Genomic DNA, 19,213 nt, shown 5'->3' on the forward strand with positions numbered 1-19,213 from the left:
TAGTTCCATCCAGGTTGCTGCAAAATTCATGATTTTGTTCTTTTTTATGGCTGCGTAGTGCATATTTCAAATAGCCTTGTTGGTGATTTTTATTCTTTGGGCGGACTTCTCGTCAGCTCTGATTAAATCCTCATTGTTTTAATCTTGTAACATAGCTGACGAAGAGCTTAAACTAAGTAGAAGCATTAGCTTTGCCGGTTTTTAAATTGTTTGCCTGTGCTTGATTATAGCCTTAGTAGGAGCCCTTGAACTTGCCTTTAAAGTTCATCTTTGCCAGGTGCAGTGGCTCACTGTAATCCCAGCACTTTGGGAGGCCGAGGCAAGAGGATCCCTTGAGCCCAGGAGTTTGAGACCAGTCTGGGCAACATAGTGAGACTTAATCTCTACAAAAAACTAAGCAGTTAGTCAGACATGGTGGCATGTGCCTATAGTCTCAGCTACTTGGGAGGCTGAGGTAAGATCACCTGAGCCCAGGTCTAGGCTGTGGTGATCTGTGATCGTGCCACTGCACTCCAGCATGGACAACAGAGTGAGATCCTGACTCAAATGAATAAAGTCCCTCCTGCGATTTGCAAATGAGTGAGATCATCCGTGAACCCCCTTCCCCATGCACCATAACCTGCAATTCACAGAGGTGAACACAGGAGGGTGGTGTGGTTGGTAGGTGTTCTGTGCTGGGGGTTCTCTGGGCCCCATCAGGCCCACCTGCCTTAAGACCCAGGCTGCTGCATGCAACAATCAAAGGCCCCAGTGTCAATCTGTGCAGTGAATAGAAGGAAACCTCATTTTTTTTTAGATGAAAACAAAATCTGTTCACGAGTTCTAGCTCTTTCTTCTCACTTGACTGTATGCATCGTCTGGAGACTCCTGGACCTTTAGGTTTGTTTCCCACATCACTACACCTTCCTCCCCAGAGTGGCCACCTGAGAGAGGCTGCTGGCTTATTTTGTGCCACTGCCCTTTCTTTAAGTAAATGGGAGGAAGCGAGGTAATTCCAAAAGCTTAAAAGGCTGAAAATTGAAACTGTTTGTTGTTGTGGTTAGAGATGGAAATCTTGCTGTGTTGCCCAGGCTGGTCTCCAACTCCTGGCCTCAGGTGATCCTTTTGCCTCAGCCTCCCCAAGTGCTGGGATTGCAGGCATGTGCCATTGCACCTGGCCTGTCTCAGAATGTAAATGTGCTGTGCAGCTAGCTCTGAGAAGCTTCTTAGCTTGCTTCTCAAACATTGTCAGGTCTGGGGCTTCTTCTCTCCTTGGGAGCAGCAGGGTTGGAGTCACCGAGCCCGCCTGCTGACCCCTCGGCCCACCTCCTTCCCCACAGAGACTTCGGCCAAGGAAGGGCTGCTCTTGTGGTGTCAGAGAAAGACAGCCCCATACAAAAATGTCAACATCCAGAACTTCCACATAAGGTGAGTGGCGGGTCTGAGGGGCCTTACAGACCTGGACTGCACTCCCTGGAGACGCCAGACCCTCTCAGCGGTCCAGTCTCAGCTCTAGACCAGAGTTGAGCCCCTTGAGGGTGCAAGTGGCTTTTCTTGAGAAGTGGCTTCTCCTGCTGTCCCTTTGAGTGCTCTCTGTCTCCTCACGGTGTCCTGGACACAGCTACTGCCTGGTACACCTTCGGCTAATGCTTGTGCTACTGGGAAGATCTCCAAGGAGACGGTCCCAGCAGTTCCAGCCCTGACTCTGGAACAGCAGACTAGGGCTGTGGGCCTTGGTAGGGGATAGGGTATCTCAACCTGCCAACCCCCACAGATCGAGACCCAGGGCCTGGGAGTGTGGCCGGGAGAAAGGTCCCTTTCCAGCCTATCCTGCCTTCTGAGTGTGACGTGTGTGTCTCCGGCACAGAGGAGACCCCTGAGGGGTGTTCTGTCCACGGTGGGTGTGGGGCTGCCCGTCTGTCCCACCCTGTTCACCGTCTTGCCTGCCTCTTCTCTCCCTGCAGTTGGAAAGATGGTCTCGGATTCTGTGCCTTGATCCACCGACACCGGCCGGAGCTGATTGACTATGGGAAGCTGAGGAAGGTATGTGCGCTCACCAGACCTCCCACCATGAGGTTCTGTGGGCGAGGGCACAGCAGGACCAGGCCCTCTGTTCCAACAGACGTGGCCCGCCTGAGGGGGTTGGGCCTCTTAGATGAACCAGACAGAACCCCATCTGGACATGAGCAGAACGGCACCTTTCCTGGCAGGGCGACTTTGTCACCTGTGTGCACAGCATTTGTGTCCTCGTGTAGGCACGGCATTTGTGTCCTCGTGTAGGCACGGCATTTGTGTCCTTGTGCACACACAGCCTGCCAGGAAAAATACCACCTCTGTGGCAATAGCTTTGTCGGGGTGGAACGATAAGTGGCATTTCTCCCTCCTGTTTTCTGGATTTTGTAAGTTGGACTTACTACTTTCATCATTAAAAATATGGCACATTCTGGCCAGGCACGGTGGCTCGGGGTAATCTCAGTGCTTTGGGAGGTTGAGGCAGGAGGACTGCTTGAGCCCAGGAGTTCAAGACTGCAGTGAGCTATGATCACACCACTGTACTCCAGCCTGGGCAACAGAGCCAGACGCTTTCTCCAAAAAGCAAATGTAGGAAAAGATCCCAAATAAATAAATAACTTAATGCAATATTGCACATTCTTTCTTTTTTTTTTGAGTCGGCGTCTCAATCTGTTGTCCAGGTAGGAGTGCAGTGTCTTGCTCACAGCTAATGCAGCCTCGATCTGCTAGGCTCAGGCAATCCTGCCTTCCAAGTAGCTGGAACTGCAGGTACGTGCCACCATGCCCAGCTAATTTTTTTGACTTATTGTAGAGAAGAAGTCTCATCAACTTGCCCAGGCTGGTCTCAAGCCCCTGGGCTCAGTTAATCCTCTTGCTTCTGCCTCCCAAAGTATTGGAATTACCAGCATGAGCCACTGCACCCAGCCAGGCTTGTGTTTCAAAGACACCACTGCATTTCTCCCTCCTGTTCTGCCAGTGCGTGTTGGTGACAGGAGTGTGAGCATCTGTGTCCCCTTGGGGGTGGCACAGTTAATCCATAGCTGATGCCCACCCCCATATAAAGTGGAATCTGGCAGGCTCAAGTCCCCTCTCCCATTACAAAGCCTCTAGGAGCCTCAGCATGAGGGAGGTGAGAGCCCAGGGACCATTCTAATACCTGATGAGCACTTGCCCACCCCATCCCACTCTGCATTTTTTGGTTATCTCTGCTCATTTCTCCCTGTCTCAGTCTCTATCACCCTATTTATTTATGTATTTTTTGAGTCAGGGTCTCACTCTCACCTAGGCTGGAATGCAATGGCACAATCATGGCTCATTGCAGCCTTGATCTCCTGGTCTCAAAGGATCCTTCCACCTCAGCCTCCTGAGTGGCTGGGACCACAGGCATGTGCCACCATGCCCGGTTAATTTTTTGATTTTTTTTGTAGAGACAAGGTCTTGCTATGTCGCCCAGGCTGATCTCGAACTCCTGACTTCAAGTGATCCTCTTGCCTCAGCTTCCCAAAGCACTGGGATTACGAGTGTGAGCCATGGCACCTGGCTTCACTTCCTTTTAATTCAGTACCACCTTCAGTAAAATCCAGCTCAAATCCTGGCACAGATCTGGGCCCCGTGAACCATCAATAGTTTCCAGAAAACGCAGAGGTTGCCAGAGCCAACTGGTGCTTGGGAATAAGGGAGAGAGAGCCGAGGGGCTCTGACTGCAAAGCTCTTCCTCCTACGCCAGCCATGGGGTGGATGTGGGGGCCCAGGATCTCTGTGGGACAGGTGGGTGTGCACCTGCGCCAGAACACCTGAGGCCCTGGATTGCTTGTTCTTCACTGGCTGGCTGGCTGTGTTTTTTATCACCCTGGCTGCTATTGGAGACTTTCCTAGAAGGACCCCACCATCTGTATTTTGAGCAATTTCCTCCTAAGACATCCCAAATGAATGTACTTATCCATTTGTGGCCCTGTAGTTTTCCCTTTAGCAAGCAGGGAAACTGAGTCCTGGGCTGACAAAACCAGCTTGCTTTAGGTTAGTCTGGGGAACCAAGAATAGAGAGGCGGGCACAGCAAGGAACCTCCCCCTGAGGTATTTCCCCTGCCTTTACAAATTTGTAAACAATCAAACAAAACTTGAGGTAAAATACATATGTCATAAAATGTGTCATTCTAGCCATTTTTAAATACACAGTTCAATGGCATTAAGAGCGCTCATACTAGGCAGGGCGTGGTGGCTGAAGCCTGTCATCCCAGCACTTTGGGAGGCTGAGGTGAGAGGATTTTCTGAGCTCAGGGGTTCGAGACCAACTTGAGCATCTTGGTGAGACCTTGTCTCTACAATAAATCAAAAAATAAGCTGGGCATGGTAGCGCATGCCTGTGGTTCTAGCTACTTATAAGACTGAGGTGGAAGGATTGCCTGAGACCAGCAGGTTGAGGCTGTGGTGGCTGTAAATGCTGCACTCCAGTCTGGGCTACAGAATGAGACTTCAACTCAAAAAAATAAAGAATACTCACTGCTATGCAACCACCACCATCATCCATCTCTAAGACTCTAACTGTTGTTATCTTGCACAACTGGCACTCTGTGCCCATAAAAAAAGTCCCCGTTCTTTCCAGTCCCTGGCACCCACCATTCTTTTTTTTTTTTTTGAGTGGGAGTCTCACTTTGTCGCCCAGGCTGGAGTGCACTAGCACAATCACAGCTTACTGCAGCCTCGATCTCCTGGGCTCAGGCAATTCTCCTGTCTCAGCCTCCCAAGTTGCTGGGACTACAGGCCTGCACCATCTTGCCCAGCTAATTTTGTGTGTGTGTAGAGATGAGGCCTCACTATGTTCCCAGGCTGGTCTGAAACTCCTGGGCTTGAGTGATTCTCCCACCTCAGCCTCTCAATGTCCTGGAATCATAGGCATGAACCACTGCACTCGGCCTAGAGAACGTTTTAAACCTCACCCCCTGGTAGGGGGACCAGCTTTTCACACTCAGAGCTTCCCCTTGAGGATGGGGCCTGGCAAAGGAGCTGGGAGAAGGTCCCCTCTGCCTCCCAGTTTGGTGCCCACCCAGTTGGGGGCAGCCGATGACTTGTCATGGCCCTTCCAGTATCATCCCCTCCCCTCTTCTCCCTCCAGGACGATCCCCTCACAAACCTGAACACGGCCTTTGACGTGGCAGAGAAATACCTGGACATTCCCAAGATGCTGGACGCCGAAGGTGGGAGCCCTTCCCTTGTGTCTCCTGCTGTCCCCGCCCTCTACCCCATAGCTAGAAGTGGGTGGCCCGGCAGCCTGAGGCCGGAAGGCAGAGCCCTGGTTTCCTGCGACTGCATCTGGGGAGCCTGGGGGTCTTCATATGCCGGATTCCACAGGTCCCTAAGGCTTGACGGGGCAGTGACAACCCTTCCTATGTCGACCGCCTGAGGGTGATTGTTGAGAGTCAGGGTACTGGGTGCTAAGTAGGGGAGAGCGCCCTTGTGGTCTGACTCCTGCCCACGCTTTGGGGTGGGCAGGCTGTGGGCTGTGCTGTCCTCATCCCCCGAGCTCCAGGGTGGGAGGTCTGCAGACTGCTGACTTGGTCTCTCCGCCACACCTCTGACAGGCCGGGGGTGGGGAGAGCCAGGTGTGGCCTTTGCTCCCACACCCTTAGCGCTAAGTCTTTGGGACTCTGACTTGCCCTGGCCCCCTGCCTTCCCAGGAAGCCGCTAGGGCTTCCTGGCTGAAGGAGGTTTCCAGCTCTGACGCGTTTGCTCAGCAAAAGTGGCTCCCTGCCAGCCAGGCCACCTGATGCATCAGACCAGGCTTGGGGTTTGACCCAAGAACACATTTACCAAAGATGGGGCCTGGGGCCGGAAATGTAGCTCTTCCCGGCTGTTAAACCCGCCTTTGTGCCCCTCCTTGTGCAGAGCAGCTCTGGCAGGGTGAGCAGATTGTGGGGGGAAGGGAAGCATTTAGGGAGCAGGGGAGGCTGTGGGCCCACGAGGTGAGGGGCGGCTGCCTCCGGGCTGGGGTCGGTCTGGGTGGTCTTGTCCCGCCTCTGCCCTTGTCCCTTGGGAGAAGCCTGGTACCCCATGGCCACTCGCCCTGGGTCTTCTGCTTGGCTTCACTTGCTCAGATACCGTTTTTTTGGTTTGTTTTATTTTTGTGTTTTGTTTTGAAGGAATGGGGTATGATTCAGGATGAGGTATACAAGTGGTCATCGTATGTGCAAAGTTTGGGCCTCCCATGCCATTGGAAATGCACCAGCTCAGTGTGGAGGGACAGGAAGGGACCATGGTGGACCCAGAACTACTCCCTGCCCCACAGTAACTTTTTATTTTATTTGCTTATTTAATCGAGACAGGCTGTTGCCCCTCACAAACCTGAACACAAACCTGAAACCCTCTGTTGCCCAGGCTGGAATGCAGTGGCACGACCATAGCTCACTGCTGCCTCGACTTTCTGGGTTCATGTGGTTCTGCTCCTGCCTCAGCCTCCGGAGTAGCTGGTATTACGGGAGTGCCGCCGTGCCTGGCTAATTTTATTTATCTTTATTTTTAGTAGAGATGAAGTCTTGCTATACCGCTCAGACTGCCACAGTGGCTTTTCAAATTTCAAAATGTCATTAGGGAGATTTTCAAACATTTTTTAAACACAGAAGCAGAGAGAATAGCACAGTGAACTTTCATATACCCATCATCCAGATGTCATGACTACTGAGATTTCGTCACTTTCTTATTTTTGCTTGTTTTCTTTGAAATACCTTAACGCAAATCTCAGATATTGCATCATTTCGCTGCCGCAAACTTTGGAGCACGTATCCTAAAAATGTGGGTGTTTTCCTACATAAGCCTAAGACTGTTTTCACGTCTAGCATGTGAATGACAGTTCTGTGACCAGCAATGTCCAGTTCACGGTCAGCCTCCTCTGGCTGTCCAGGAGATGCCTTTGAGAGTCAGTTTGTTTTTGTCAGGATCTGAACGCGGTGCACATGTGGCTCTGGCGTTGTGTTTCCTGAGTGTTTTCTGGCCCGTATCATCCTCCTTCGGCCCCTCCATTCCTGCCACTGAACTTGGTGCAGGGACGGAGCCTGCCGTTCCCCAGGACGCTCCTTGTTCTGGCTGGTCTGGCCGCTTCCTGGGGGCATTGTACCACTCCTTCATTCCTTTACGTCTCTTCCCGTGAGTGGAAGCTGATGCCAGAGCCTGGTGAGATTCAGGCTCAGCGTTTTGGCAAGAAGACCTCCTGACGCTGGGAGCTTCTTCCTGGAGCCTTGTGTTTGTGGAACTGGCTGCTCTGACTCCAGATTTTTCTCGACAGACATCGTGGGGACCGCCCGGCCGGACGAGAAAGCCATCATGACTTACGTGTCTAGCTTCTACCATGCCTTCTCTGGAGCCCAGAAGGTACTGGGGCCCCTGCTCCCCTGTGCCCGGTGAACCTCACGCTGGAGCCGAGCCCTGTCCTCCGCCTCTCCCCCTCACAGGTGTCTGGACAGTCTGGTCTCTCGGGAGAGGCAGCCCGGCTCCCGAGAGGCGTGTTGTTCTTGCCTGGATCCTCAACCCTGCACCTCTGCCCTTTCTCTCCTCTTCCTCTGTCTCCTGTGACTGAGAAGATCGGACAGGCACTCGGCACCCCTGGCTCAGGCAGGAGGGGCTGTGTGCGCATGTCGGTGGTTCCGGGGTACAGAAGGTGGGCTTCCTTTGTGTCCACTTCTGACGAAGCTCTGGGCTTGATAGAGCATCCAGGTCCCACAGGGAGTCTGTGCTGGGAGATCCCTCCCATCTCGCATACCCAAGTGGCAGGGGCATCAGAAAGCCTCCCCTTCTCCTGTTTGTGGGCATGATTGAGCACCTCTGCCCACAGAGGCTTTACTGCCTCCTCCTATATCCTGCCTGGGACCCCTGTGTGGTCACGCCACACTCCGTGTTCCTAACCATGATGAGCTCAACCCCTGGGAGGAAGGAGAGGGAGTAGGCAGCTGTGAGCCCTTTTAGGTGTCCTGGTCCAGTGCTACTCGGGGAGGCCTGAGGATAGAGTCCAGTCATGCAGGTTCTGCACTGCACAAGGGCACCACAAATGAAGGGCGCCTTCGACCTGCAGACATTGGAGTTGAGTATCTCCATGACCAGCTTAGCTCAGGCAGCAGATGCCCCTGCCTCAGGTCCCACCTGTATCCCAGCGACTGGGGAGGCTGAGGTGGGAGCCTCGTGTGAGCCCAGGCAGGCAGGCCCCCAGGAGGAACACAACCTCACCCTGGTCCCAGGACCCTTGCAGCTTTGGCCGGCGGGCCTGCCAACATGCTCATGTAGCTCGCCGCCCCCGCAGGGCACCCGAGCCTCCTGTCCTGCGAGCATGGTGGGAGCCCCACCGTCCCCAGCCATCCCTGTGCCGTCTGCTCTGTCTCTCACCCTGCCTCAGGCTGTGCTCGCCTCCTGCCCGCCTCCCACCCACTGCCAGCCTCCGCACACCCCCTTTCTGTTCGTCCGTCCGTCCCTCCGTCCTGTGCCCTCTCTCTGTCTGCCGTGACTGTTGGGTTTATTCCGTGCCGTCGCCTACGTGCTCCTCTCAACCTCCTCTTCTTCTCTGCGCAGATGTGTAGGCACGCTAAGGCCGGAGGGGAAGGCCATGTGACCTAATGTTTCATGTCACGGCCACGCCTTCTCGGGGGCGCCCAAGGTGAGCTCTCCCTCGGCCTCCTCACTCTCCCTGCCGCCCTCTTGCCTGTGCCTCTGTCCTCCCTGGACGCTCCCGCAGCCGGCCCTGGGGCGGAAGGTGGGCCTAGGAAGCCCCTCCCCCTCCTCCTCCTCCTTCCCTGGCAGGGGGACAGGACCCTTGAAGATGCCAGAGAGCCCCAGCCTGTCGGTGACCCCCATGGCCCTGTCCCGTGCCTGGTAGATTCCACACAGGGGAAGGAGGCTGGGGGGGTCTCAGCTTCTTCCCTACACCCATATCAGGAGCCCCTCTGCCTTGGTCATGCCTTCTGATTATTTCCTCATCCGCTCAGGGCCCCTTCCCCTCTCACTTTCCCTCCTTCCCCCTTGAGCAAGGCCGTCCTCTCAGATTGAGCCAGTAGCCAGGACCGGGAGACATCATCCTGCCTTCTCCCAGGCGTCCAGACCAGCGTCCTGCCTGATACTTCCCAGCCAGGCTGCCATGGATAGTGGTGCAGGTCGCTGACTGCACAGCGTGGCCCTGCGTGTGCCATAGACAGGGAAGATTTGAATAGTAACTACTAAAAGTATCCTGCAGATAGATAGCAGTAAAAATGTCTTCCCACAAAAGCAGTATAACGTTTTCCCAGTAGAAATGCCCAGGGGAAGAAATTCCCAGTAGAAATACCCAAGATCCCTGTGGGCTGGCAGCAGCCTGTTCCCTGCCCAGGTGGGCACTCGCAGCCCATCCCTTCCGCCCAGCCGCCCTGACCCTGCTGGAGACAGGAGAGCAGCCCCAGCTGGAGGCCCCCTCTCGAGGGTGCCTGCCCCACCGCTGCCCCTTCTCCTACCTGCCCCTGCCCCCTCCGGCCTCCCACCCTGCTGCTCTTGTCAGTCCCTCAGGCCCCTTTGGCCGGTCTGGGAGCAGCATCTCTCCCTGGTCCAGCCGGCCACCTGCCTTGGCCGCCTCAGTGTGCCCAGCGTCCACACTGGCTCGGTGGGGCTCCCTCCCTCCACTCTCTCCTCCTCCCCTTCTCCCATAGGTCTGTCCTGGGCTCCACACCCGTCCACACCACCTTGCCTGTCTCTGAAGCCTTCTGTGGAAAGCTCAGGGGAGAGTCTGTGGGATGTGAGTTGTGTGGGTACACCTATACATGACATGTGTGATGTGGGTGTGTGTGTGGTGTGAGGTGTGAGTGTGGTGGGGAGTGAGTGTCCAAACTGGTATATGGTTGTGGGTGTGGTTGGTGTGTGTTTGGGGTGAGGTGTGTGTGTTTCTGTTTAGTGAGGTGTGTGTGTAGGTGGTGCATGTGTGGCGAGGTGCTTATGTGGCATGAGGCGTGTGTGGTGTGTTTGTGTGATATCTGTGGTGTGAAGTGTATATGGCGAAGGGTGTGTGTGTGTGGCATGAAGTGTGTGTGTGTTGTGGCATGTGTATGGTGAATTGAGTGTGGTGTCTGGTGTGAGTTGTGTGTATGGTGAGGTATGTGTGTGATGTGATGTGTGTGTGGTGTGAGGTGTGTATGTGTGTTGTGGCGTGTGTGTGGTTTGTGTATGGCGAGGTGTGTGTGTGTTGTGAGGTGTGTGTGTGTGTGTGGGGTGCATGTATGGCAAGGTGTATATGTGTATGGTGTCTGTGGTGTGAAGTGTGTGTGTGTGTGTGTGTGTGTGTGTGTGTGTGTGTGTGTGTGATGTGTGTATGGTGAGGTGTGTGTGTGCATGTGGTAGCCCGTGTTCCCAGATCCCCCTGCCCTCCTCTCTCTCCCTCATCCCTGCTGCACCCATTTCATGCTTCTCTTGTCACCCTGAGGGTAAGGTCACCAGTAGATTGGGGTCCTCTCACTGTTGGGTCAGGGGTCTCGCCCCGGTTGCCCCACCCTTTTGGGCAGCTGTGTAGAGCCGAGCAGGCATGCCCCACCCTCCCACTCTCCTTGCTGGGGTAAGGGCAGAGACTTTTTCTGACCCACGCCCCTCCTGTCTGCCTGTCCCTGTGATGGCACCAATGGGGAGGCCACCAAAGGGGTGGCCTCCCAAGGCTTGTACCCAGTGCCTCCGTGTTCTCTACTGTCTTTCTGTGGCCAGACCTTGCATGGTGGAACTGAAAGGCCACGGAGCCTAATGTGTGCACATGTGTGCACAGCCTGTGTGCCTATGTACACGTGGGGTACAAGTCTGTGGGCCTGGTCTCAGTAGGTGAGGCCAACTTCTGGTGCAGGTTGACGTGGGTTCCAAGCCTCCTCTGCGTCCTGTCCTTTCCCCACCCCTCCCATCCCCACCCCACCCTACCAGGTTTGGAATGGGCAGAGAGCATTGAGACTTGCTGATGTAGCAAGTGCTCTAGAGTTCGTGATCACCTGTTTCTGGGAAATGGCCTCTAAGGCATGACCTTGACCTTGTGTAAATTCAGGCTTCAGCTGGCAAGACTCTAAGAGAGGAACCAGCATGGCTGCAGTTTCCCTGGTACCCAGGCCTGAGCTGGGCGGGCATGGCCTGGGTACTGTGGGCTGCCGGGGTAGCCCTGAGCAGCAGACACTTGAGCTGGGGGGTCTTGGGACTGAGTATGGGTTACCCCCGGGGAGGCTCAGGGAGAATGGGAGGGGGCAAACGGTGAGCTTGGCTTGAGGGGTTGCGGGGCTGTGGGGGACGGCTGGTTTGCTTTACACGGGCTGCCCAAGATGGGGGCAGCCCGAGGGTGAGGACAGAAGTGGCCACTGGAGAGAGCTTATCCTGGGGGCCCAATCCCCCCTGCCCAGTTGCCCACCCCTGGGAAGCTTGGGTGCTTGGGCCTCGCTAGCAGAAAACCCAGGGCCAGGGAAAGGCTAGGCCCTGGGTGGCTGTGGGAGGAGGGAAATGGGTAGGTCCAGCCAGACTGGGGGAGTTTTTGACTAACAGAGACACAGCTAAGATCCCATGGCTTTCACGTGAGGCTGTGGGTTGTGTGTGGTGGCACCATGTATGCAGCTGCCTCCTCTGGATGTCTGAGGTCACCTGAACCAAGGACAGCTTGTCTCTCGACTGCACCTGACTGCCTTTTGGGTGCTGATGCCCATGGGGCAGCCACGTGCCCTGGGCTTGATGGGCCGAAGTTTTACAAAATAACTCTTTAAAGCCAAAGGTATCTCAGACATTAGGCTGTAGACCAGCACAGCTTAATGTGGTCAGAAATACATGAAAATACAAACTCGGGAGCAGGAAATAGGTTTCTAGTGGTCATTTCCTTTGGCATTTGGAATAAACTTTTTGCCCATTTCCATAGAATATTTTCCTTTTTCTTTTCTTTTATGTATTTTAATCTGAGTTGGGTCTCACTCCTTTGCTCCACCTAGAGGCGGTGGCACGATCATAGCTAGCTGCAGCCTCGATTTCCTGAGCTCGGGTGATCCTCCTGCCTTAGCCTCCTAGGTAGCTGGGACTACAGGTGAGGGCTACCTTGGTTGGCTGACTTTTTAAAAATTCTTTTTTGTAGAGACAGGGTCTCACTCTATGGCTCAGGTTGGTCTCAAACTCCTGGGCTCAAGCAGTCCTCTCACTTGGCCTCCCTAAGTGCTGGAATTACAGGTGTGAGCCACAGCCCTGGCCATTTCCATAGAATATTTTCTAACCCACCTATTTCTGTGCTTCTGCCATGTCTCCTTGTGTCAGTTCTATTGATGTCAGAAAGTTCTGGGCCTTCTCATTTTTCTTGCTGGGGTGGAGAGCAGCCCCTCTCCTGCAGGAGTCACCTGAAATCAGGGCCTTCCAGGACCGTCTTCCGAAGTCACCTCAATTCCCATGGTGCCCTCAGGGAAGGCATCCTTCCTCTCTAGAGCGAGTCTCTCTTTGGAGCTTCTAGTGAGTCTTTATGACCTTGGTGGCTCTGGGTGCCTCTCTCTTCGATTCCGCACGTGCATAGGGTCCTGGTAGCCACAGGAGGAAAGAACTGGGAAGCCAGAAAACTGAGGTGACGGTCTAGGCCTGGCACCACCCCCAATAGCTTCTCTGCTCTTCTGCTCCAGGGATGACTTCAGTGGGCCTGAGCTCGGCCTTCGGAGACAGCCTCCTCCTACCTCTTGGGCTGAGGTTGGTGGGTGACTGAACTCTTCTTAGAAAAGGGACTGCTGTGAAAGCTAGTCCAAGTCAATACCCAGCAGGCCTCCAGGGTTATAGCTTGCCGGTGGGGAAATTGGGCCAGGCTAGCAAGGCAGGGGTGGAGGCTCTGAGGACTCTGCTTGTCGTTTTTTTCTAAAAATCAAACCTGGATTCCAGAAACCTGCTTCCTAAAGGTGTCCTAGGAGCCGACTGTCTCTTGAGACCACCCTGGTGGAGGGTGCAGACGGGCCTTTGGTAAAGACAGTGCTCTTTGTCCCGCAATGCCATGCATTATTTCTAGAGGCCGGCCTACTGCTGATGATGGTGGGCGTCTCAGTCTCTCCTGGAGAGGCAGCCTGGGGGGTGCCACTGAGACCTGGGCTTAGGAAAGAGGCTGGATCTTGCAAAACATCCCCAGGAGGCCCACACGGACTCTCCCCTAGACTTTATCCAAAATTGGCTGCCTTTGACCCTGGAGCAGTGAGCAGGCTCTGGGGGACAGACGAGGCCCTGGAGGCCCCAGAGGATATATCTCCTAAAATCCCGTGAACGGAGACCCAACGCTGTCCAGCAGTGTGATAAACTGTCACATATCAAGGTTGACAAGCATTGAGTGTCGGTGGTGGTGGCAGCTTTATTTGTTAAAGTCACAGCAGCGGCTTTTTGTGCTGGTGACAGGTGGCCTGTGGTCTTACCTGCTGGGGAAGCATGGCTGTGCCTGGGGTCTCTTGCAGGCCTGAGTCCAGAGGGGGATGCGCAAGCCCCCTCCCCTGCCCTCACCTCCATGACCCTGCCTTCTTCTGGGTCCTGCATCTTCTTCACAGGCTCTGGGAAGAACTCCCCCTTCTCGCCTGTTGGGATTCCCTGGGGCAGATTGTTGGTTCTAGAGGAATGGCGACCACTCAGGTCAGAAGTGGCCATGGCTTCCCCAGGATGGGGCTGGTTGTGGCAGGGCATGAGGGTCTCAGGATGTGACTCCCTGCCTCTGTTTCCCAAGACCCTGGTCTCCAAGTCTTCATCTCCAAGGTCTCTTATGTCACCCTCTGGCCGTGTGAAATTCTCCCTGTGTGTTCCCCCACCCACTCTGACATCTCGTCTTTAAGGTGATCTCATTCTGCCCCTGCCCCCAGCACAGCCCACACAGTCACCCACGGAGCACATGGTTGTTTGGTAGGCGTGTGTCTTATTTGAAAAGTCCTTCGAGGGAAAATACATCTTAGTCATTCCTTCCAGTTCTGAGCACATTTGTTCTCAAGAAGTCCTTCCTGACAGCCAGCCTCAGTTCATCTTGGCTGCAGTTGAAACCCAATTTGTCTTGTTCCTCAGCCAGCTGGGAGCTCCCACCTTTCTACCCTGTGGGCCCAAGGAGGCGTACCCCTCTTATGGCAGCATTTTCTCACAGCCCCAGGGGGTCTTCCTTTTGGCCCCACAGCCCCAAAAGGCGTTGTGTTCACTCTCCTTGGTGTAGAGTTGAGTATGTACAACTGGATTTGACCTCAGCACAGTGGGTTTACCAACACTGGCTGCTGCTGGCATTGGGTGCACAATACCCTCCACAGCCTTGGGGGACTGTGCCCTGGGGTGTCAGGCCTTTTGTTTCTCTCACTGCTGAGGTCCACCTGGGTCCCACCAGCCCAGCATGCAGCGCACAGGTGTTCTTAGCTGTCCCAGCGCTGCCCGAGCCGTGTGTTCTGGTGTCCTGCCTATGCTAGGTTGTTCCTTAAGCCTTGCTCTTGGTGGAGACCTCTTGGTTTTCTCTGAAGTGCTTTGGGTTTGGACCAGGTACCTTGGGAGATTCTGCAGAGGTCCCGAGAGGCCTCACAACTTCTCAGTCTGCATCTTATCCCGGGACTCCTGGATTTGAATTCCCACACTCCAAGACCCTGGGAGATCCCACTTGAGGCCCTGAGCCTTGAGATTCCAATGCCTTCACCTGGAATTCCAGGATGGGCATGAATTTCCTCACCTCTCTGCCTGACCTGAGGGTTTTGGTTACACCAGTCCTTGGACTGGTTTCTTTTCAACATGCACGTTGGGCCTCAAACTCAGGCCCTTCCCCCCGAGGCCCAGTTCAGTTGCCAAGACCTTTGCCCAGGCCCACAATGGAGCTGCAGGGTTCAGGGGGCTCTGCCAGCACAGGTGTGTAGCAGGTTGCTCTGTTGCAGGCTGCAGGTTCTGACGCTTGTCTTGTTGCAGGCGGAGACAGCAGCCAACCGCATCTGCAAGGTGCTGGCGGTCAACCAGGAGAATGAGCAGCTGATGGAAGACTACGAGAAGCTGGCCAGCGATGTGGGTACCCTGGGTCTCCTGGCCCTGCAGGGCCCTGGCCACCCACCCTGAGAGGACAGGAGCCCCAGAACCTGTACCTTCAAATCTGTCCCTGGAGCCTAGTCCCAAGCTGGGAGCAGCCCGCGATCCCAGCCCTGTTAGCCCAGGGCAGCTGGGGCTGAGCTCCAGTCCCCCAGGATGTAGCGGGCAGGGCAGAGGCCCATTTCTGGGCTACAGTGAGCCTGGGTTGTCCCTCCCCTCTCTTGTCCTGGATTTTCACTTGTCAGGTGAGAAGTTGAGTCAGGGTCTGAAAGCCCTTTCCAGTCTGGGTATTATTGGTCAAAATGTTTTGTTTCAAGTAGAAAAGGGAGGTGTGTGTCTGGTTCCGAGAGGTTCTGAAGTAGCCGTACATCAGCACCAGCTCAGGCCAGCATAGCGAGCAAACCCACCCAGGCGACAGGACAGGATGGCACTGGGTCTCCTGATCTGCCGTTGGCTACACTTGGGTTAAGAAAGAATTCAGCCTTTTGAGTGGCTCGGCTCAGCCTCCTGGAGGACCCACTGTCTAGCACAGGTAGGCCCTGGGCTCTGGAGCTCAAGTGCCTGGGTTTATGTCCTTGCTCTGCTGTTCTAGCCAGCCAGTGCCTTGGCTGCCTCCTCTGTCCTAAGGGCTGATCATGGAACTTAACCCCGTAGGATTCCCATGCTTATTTCAAGGAGTTCATTCGTGTGATGTGCCTGGCACCTCACCGGTGCCGACATGTTTCCTGTCATCAGTTCCCTTCGGCTGTCCCCTCCAGCACTGTCACCCTGGCTTAAGGAAAACCGTCCAGGCTGGACCTGACCGTGCTCCCAGAAGCCTTTTCCCTTTCGAGTCTGAGACTCACATCCTAGAGTGTGGTGACAAGGACCTCAGGGAACAGCTGTTAACTCCCCTCGTGGTATAAATAAGGAAACTCAGGCCCAGTCAGGTAGGATCTAGAACGAAAATTCAGGTTTCCTGCCCCCCGGCCAAGCTGTCTCCCTACCGGGTGTTGGGAAGTTGCCCTGGCAGAGCAGGGGGGCTGAGTGGTGTGGCCCCGAGTGGACGCACCCTAGTGGCCGGGCCTCACCGAGCCTGTGGCTCTCAGAGGGAATGCCTAGCATAGTAGTTGGGAAGTCGTGTGCTGTCAGGAGAGCCCTCTGGAGGAGGGGAGAGGGAGACCAGCCCTCACGCCACCCCCCAGCATCCCCGCTCTGCACTCCCCAGCTACTGGAGTGGATCCGCCGCACCATCCCGTGGCTGGAGAACCGTGTGGCAGAGAACACCATGCACGCCATGCAGCAGAAGCTGGAGGACTTCCGCGACTACCGGCGCCTGCACAAGCCGCCCAAGGTGCAGGAGAAGTGCCAGCTAGAGATCAACTTCAACACGCTCCAGACCAAGCTGCGCCTTAGCAACCGGCCGGCCTTCATGCCCTCGGAGGGCCGGATGGTCTCGGTGAGTGCAAAAGCCCGACCCAGCCCGGCCGCTCGCTCCCAGCTCCCAGGTGAGGTCTGGTGGGCTCGGGAGGTGGGAAGGGGTGGGTTTATTTGCTCCCACTGACCAACTCTGCTCCGAACTCCAGTCTTCTGGCCTGTCACAGCCTGGGTTCATGCCCAGACTCTGCAATGTCAGCCTTGCCCTTCCAGACCCCGGACTCCCCAGCCTGCCCCTGCCCCAGATCCTCACGAGCAGAATACTTCTTGGCATGTTGAACCAAACAGAACCTATTGCAATAGCAGGAAAGTTTATTTCTAATTTCATGGCTCAAGTGAGCTTCCCACCTCAGACTCTTGAATAGCTGGGATCACAAGTTGTATGCTACCACGTCTGTCTAATTTATTTTTAGTTTTTGTAGAGACAGGGTTTTGCTATGTTGCCAGGGCTGGTCTCGAACTCCTGGGCCCAAGTAATTCTCCCGCCTTAGCCTCCCAAAGTGCTGGGATTGCAGGCGTGAGCCACTAAAACATTCTTAAAAGATTCTTTTTGTCTTTTTGTTTTTCTCTATAAATATAATTCTTTTTTTTTTAAACACAACCAAATATAGCCAATTAAGAATCTTTTTTTTTTTTTTTTTTTTTTGAGAAAGCAGGATTTATTGAGCGGACAGAAAAGCTCCCACAGTGAGAGGGAACCTGAAGGGGTTGCCCCAATTAAGAATTCTTAAGGAAATTATGAAGAATGTTTACTATACTAATCTGTTAAAAAAAAAAAAAAGCTAACACTGTATTGTGACCAGCTTTTCATGTCATAAAATAATCTTTGATGTTTGTTACCTTTGATTTTCATCCCCTTTACCCTGTTCCCAGGACTTAAAGAAACATTTCATAAGCCAGAAAAACATACCGCCGAAAATTCAGCAAATTCACCCCGGTTGAGCTTTTTGTCCTTCAAAGCAAAGAATAACAAGAGTGTGTACAGGCGTGTATGACAGGACTAGAGGGGCTTGGGCTGAGGGGGTTGGAGGGGGATGGGGCAGGGCAGGAAAGAGGACAGGATGAGGGGGGTAGGCGAGAGGTGACAGCATCAGGTGGAAACAGCATCTGGGGGGTCATGAGGGAAAGAAAGGACTCTGACATTGTGTGGGCAGTTTGGAAAGTTGTGGTCCTTCTCCGATCCCAAGGCTGGATCAGTAGCCTTTGAGGTGGACAGCCACTGCCAGCCAAAGAGTGCTTTGTGAGAATTAGATGAGTATTCCTTTCTTGGGGCAGGTGCAGCCCCGCTGCCACTCAGCTGGGAACTTGAAGGGTGGCCCTGTAAGGAGGGGCTGGGGTTTGCGCCCAGCATCTGTCCTCAGAACCTCGGGACTCAGGGTTACTGCAGGCTCCAGGCTACCACACAGCAGCCTTAGTCTGAGAGTGGACCCGGGGACGTGGGGAACCTGGGCAACTCTGGCACCTGCTTATCTTATTCATGGTGCTTGTTTACCGGGTCCAACAGCCCCAGTGACGAGTTGGAAGCCAGTCCTGGGAGGGAAGACCTTGGGCGCTTCCCCTGGGGCTCTGTGCTCCACGTCTCAGAGCTAGGTGACCCTGTGGACTCGGGCTCCATGCCTTGCCTGGGAGCCCAGGGAAGCACCAGTGGGAGCCAGGGGTAGGGTGGGTGGCTTGGCTAGGGGGGTTGGGGCGGGGATGGGAAAGAGGCTCTCCTCCTGGAAGGCCTGGAGCACCTTTGGGGGTTTCAGACAAGGGGAGGCAAGGTCCGGCCCTATACTGGGCCTGACCCCACACCTCTGTCCCACAGGACATTAACAATGCCTGGGGCTGCCTGGAGCAGGCAGAGAAGGGCTACGAGGAGTGGCTGCTGAATGAGATCCGGAGGCTGGAGCGGCTTGACCACCTGGCGGAGAAGTTCCGGCAGAAGGCCTCTATCCACGAGGCCTGGACGGATGGTGAGGCCAGCCCGCCCCTGCCTCTCTGGGTCCTGGTCTCCTCCTCCCCCGACCCCCAGCCACAATTCCATTTTTCTCTTGGTTTTGTTTTATTTTGTCTCTTGCTAGTCCTGTGGTGTTAGGCAAGTTCATTCACCTCTCGATTGCCTCAGTTTCCCCATCTGTAGAGTGTGGGGATAAGAATAGTGCCAGCATCATAGGTTTATGAGAATTAAGTCAGTGAATCCATACAAAGCCCTGAAAGGAGCCCTGGCATGGGCAGTGCTGTGTGGGTACCAGGTTTTTCATTGTCTTGTTACCGTCACTGGCCCTTCTTCCCCCAAGTCACTCAGTTGGGTTTGGGTCCTGAGCTGGCCACTTGGAAGCTGAGTGAATTTCAATGGGTGACTTAGCCTCTGGGCCTCAGTTTCCCCCTCTGTGAGATGCAGGTGATGGTGTATCCGTCTGTGCTCATTTCAGAGGTGAAATGGGTGACTTAAAACAACAGAGATGTCTCCTCTCATGGTCCGGGGGCCACCAGTCCTAAGTTGTTTCCTTGGCGGCCCTGAGAGAGAGACCCTTCCATGCTGCTTCCCAGCCTCTGGTGGCTGCTGCGGCTCTTGGTGTTCCTTGGCTTGTGGCTGCATTGCTCCAGTCTCTGTCTCTAATCCCACGTGGCTTCCTCTTCTTGTGTCTCTGTCTCTGGATTTCCTTCTCCTCTTTTTCCTTTTTCTTTTGAGTTGGGTCTGCAGTGGCATGATCATAACTACCACAGCCTCAGTCTCCCAAGTAGCTGGAACTACAGGTGTGCACCATCACACCCAGCTAATTTTTTTTTTTTTTTTGAGTTAAAGTCTCACTCTGTCGCCCAGACTGGAGTGCAG

General features: G+C 54.5%; 1 protein-coding gene across 3 annotated transcripts in view; it reads left to right on the forward strand.

Annotated features, from left to right (window-relative positions):
* Nucleotides 1–19,213, forward strand: part of LOC103252684 (alpha-actinin-1) — a 48,517-nt gene that overhangs the window by 14,120 nt on the left and 15,184 nt on the right. For all 3 annotated transcript variants that reach the window (XM_021709228.1, XM_021709229.1, XM_008051276.2), the window contains exons 4-10: nt 1,320–1,407; nt 1,944–2,022; nt 5,105–5,186; nt 7,268–7,353; nt 14,866–14,958; nt 16,187–16,417; nt 18,203–18,350. In XM_021709228.1, coding sequence (XP_021564903.1) covers nt 1,320–1,407; nt 1,944–2,022; nt 5,105–5,186; nt 7,268–7,353; nt 14,866–14,958; nt 16,187–16,417; nt 18,203–18,350 — 807 coding nt within the window. The remainder of the gene's footprint in view (nt 1–1,319; nt 1,408–1,943; nt 2,023–5,104; nt 5,187–7,267; nt 7,354–14,865; nt 14,959–16,186; nt 16,418–18,202; nt 18,351–19,213) is intronic.

Source organism: Carlito syrichta, unplaced genomic scaffold (assembly GCF_000164805.1).
Source record: "Carlito syrichta isolate Samal-C Ts95f unplaced genomic scaffold, Tarsius_syrichta-2.0.1 Scaffold169268, whole genome shotgun sequence".
Classification (NCBI taxonomy): Eukaryota; Metazoa; Chordata; class Mammalia; order Primates; family Tarsiidae; genus Carlito; species Carlito syrichta.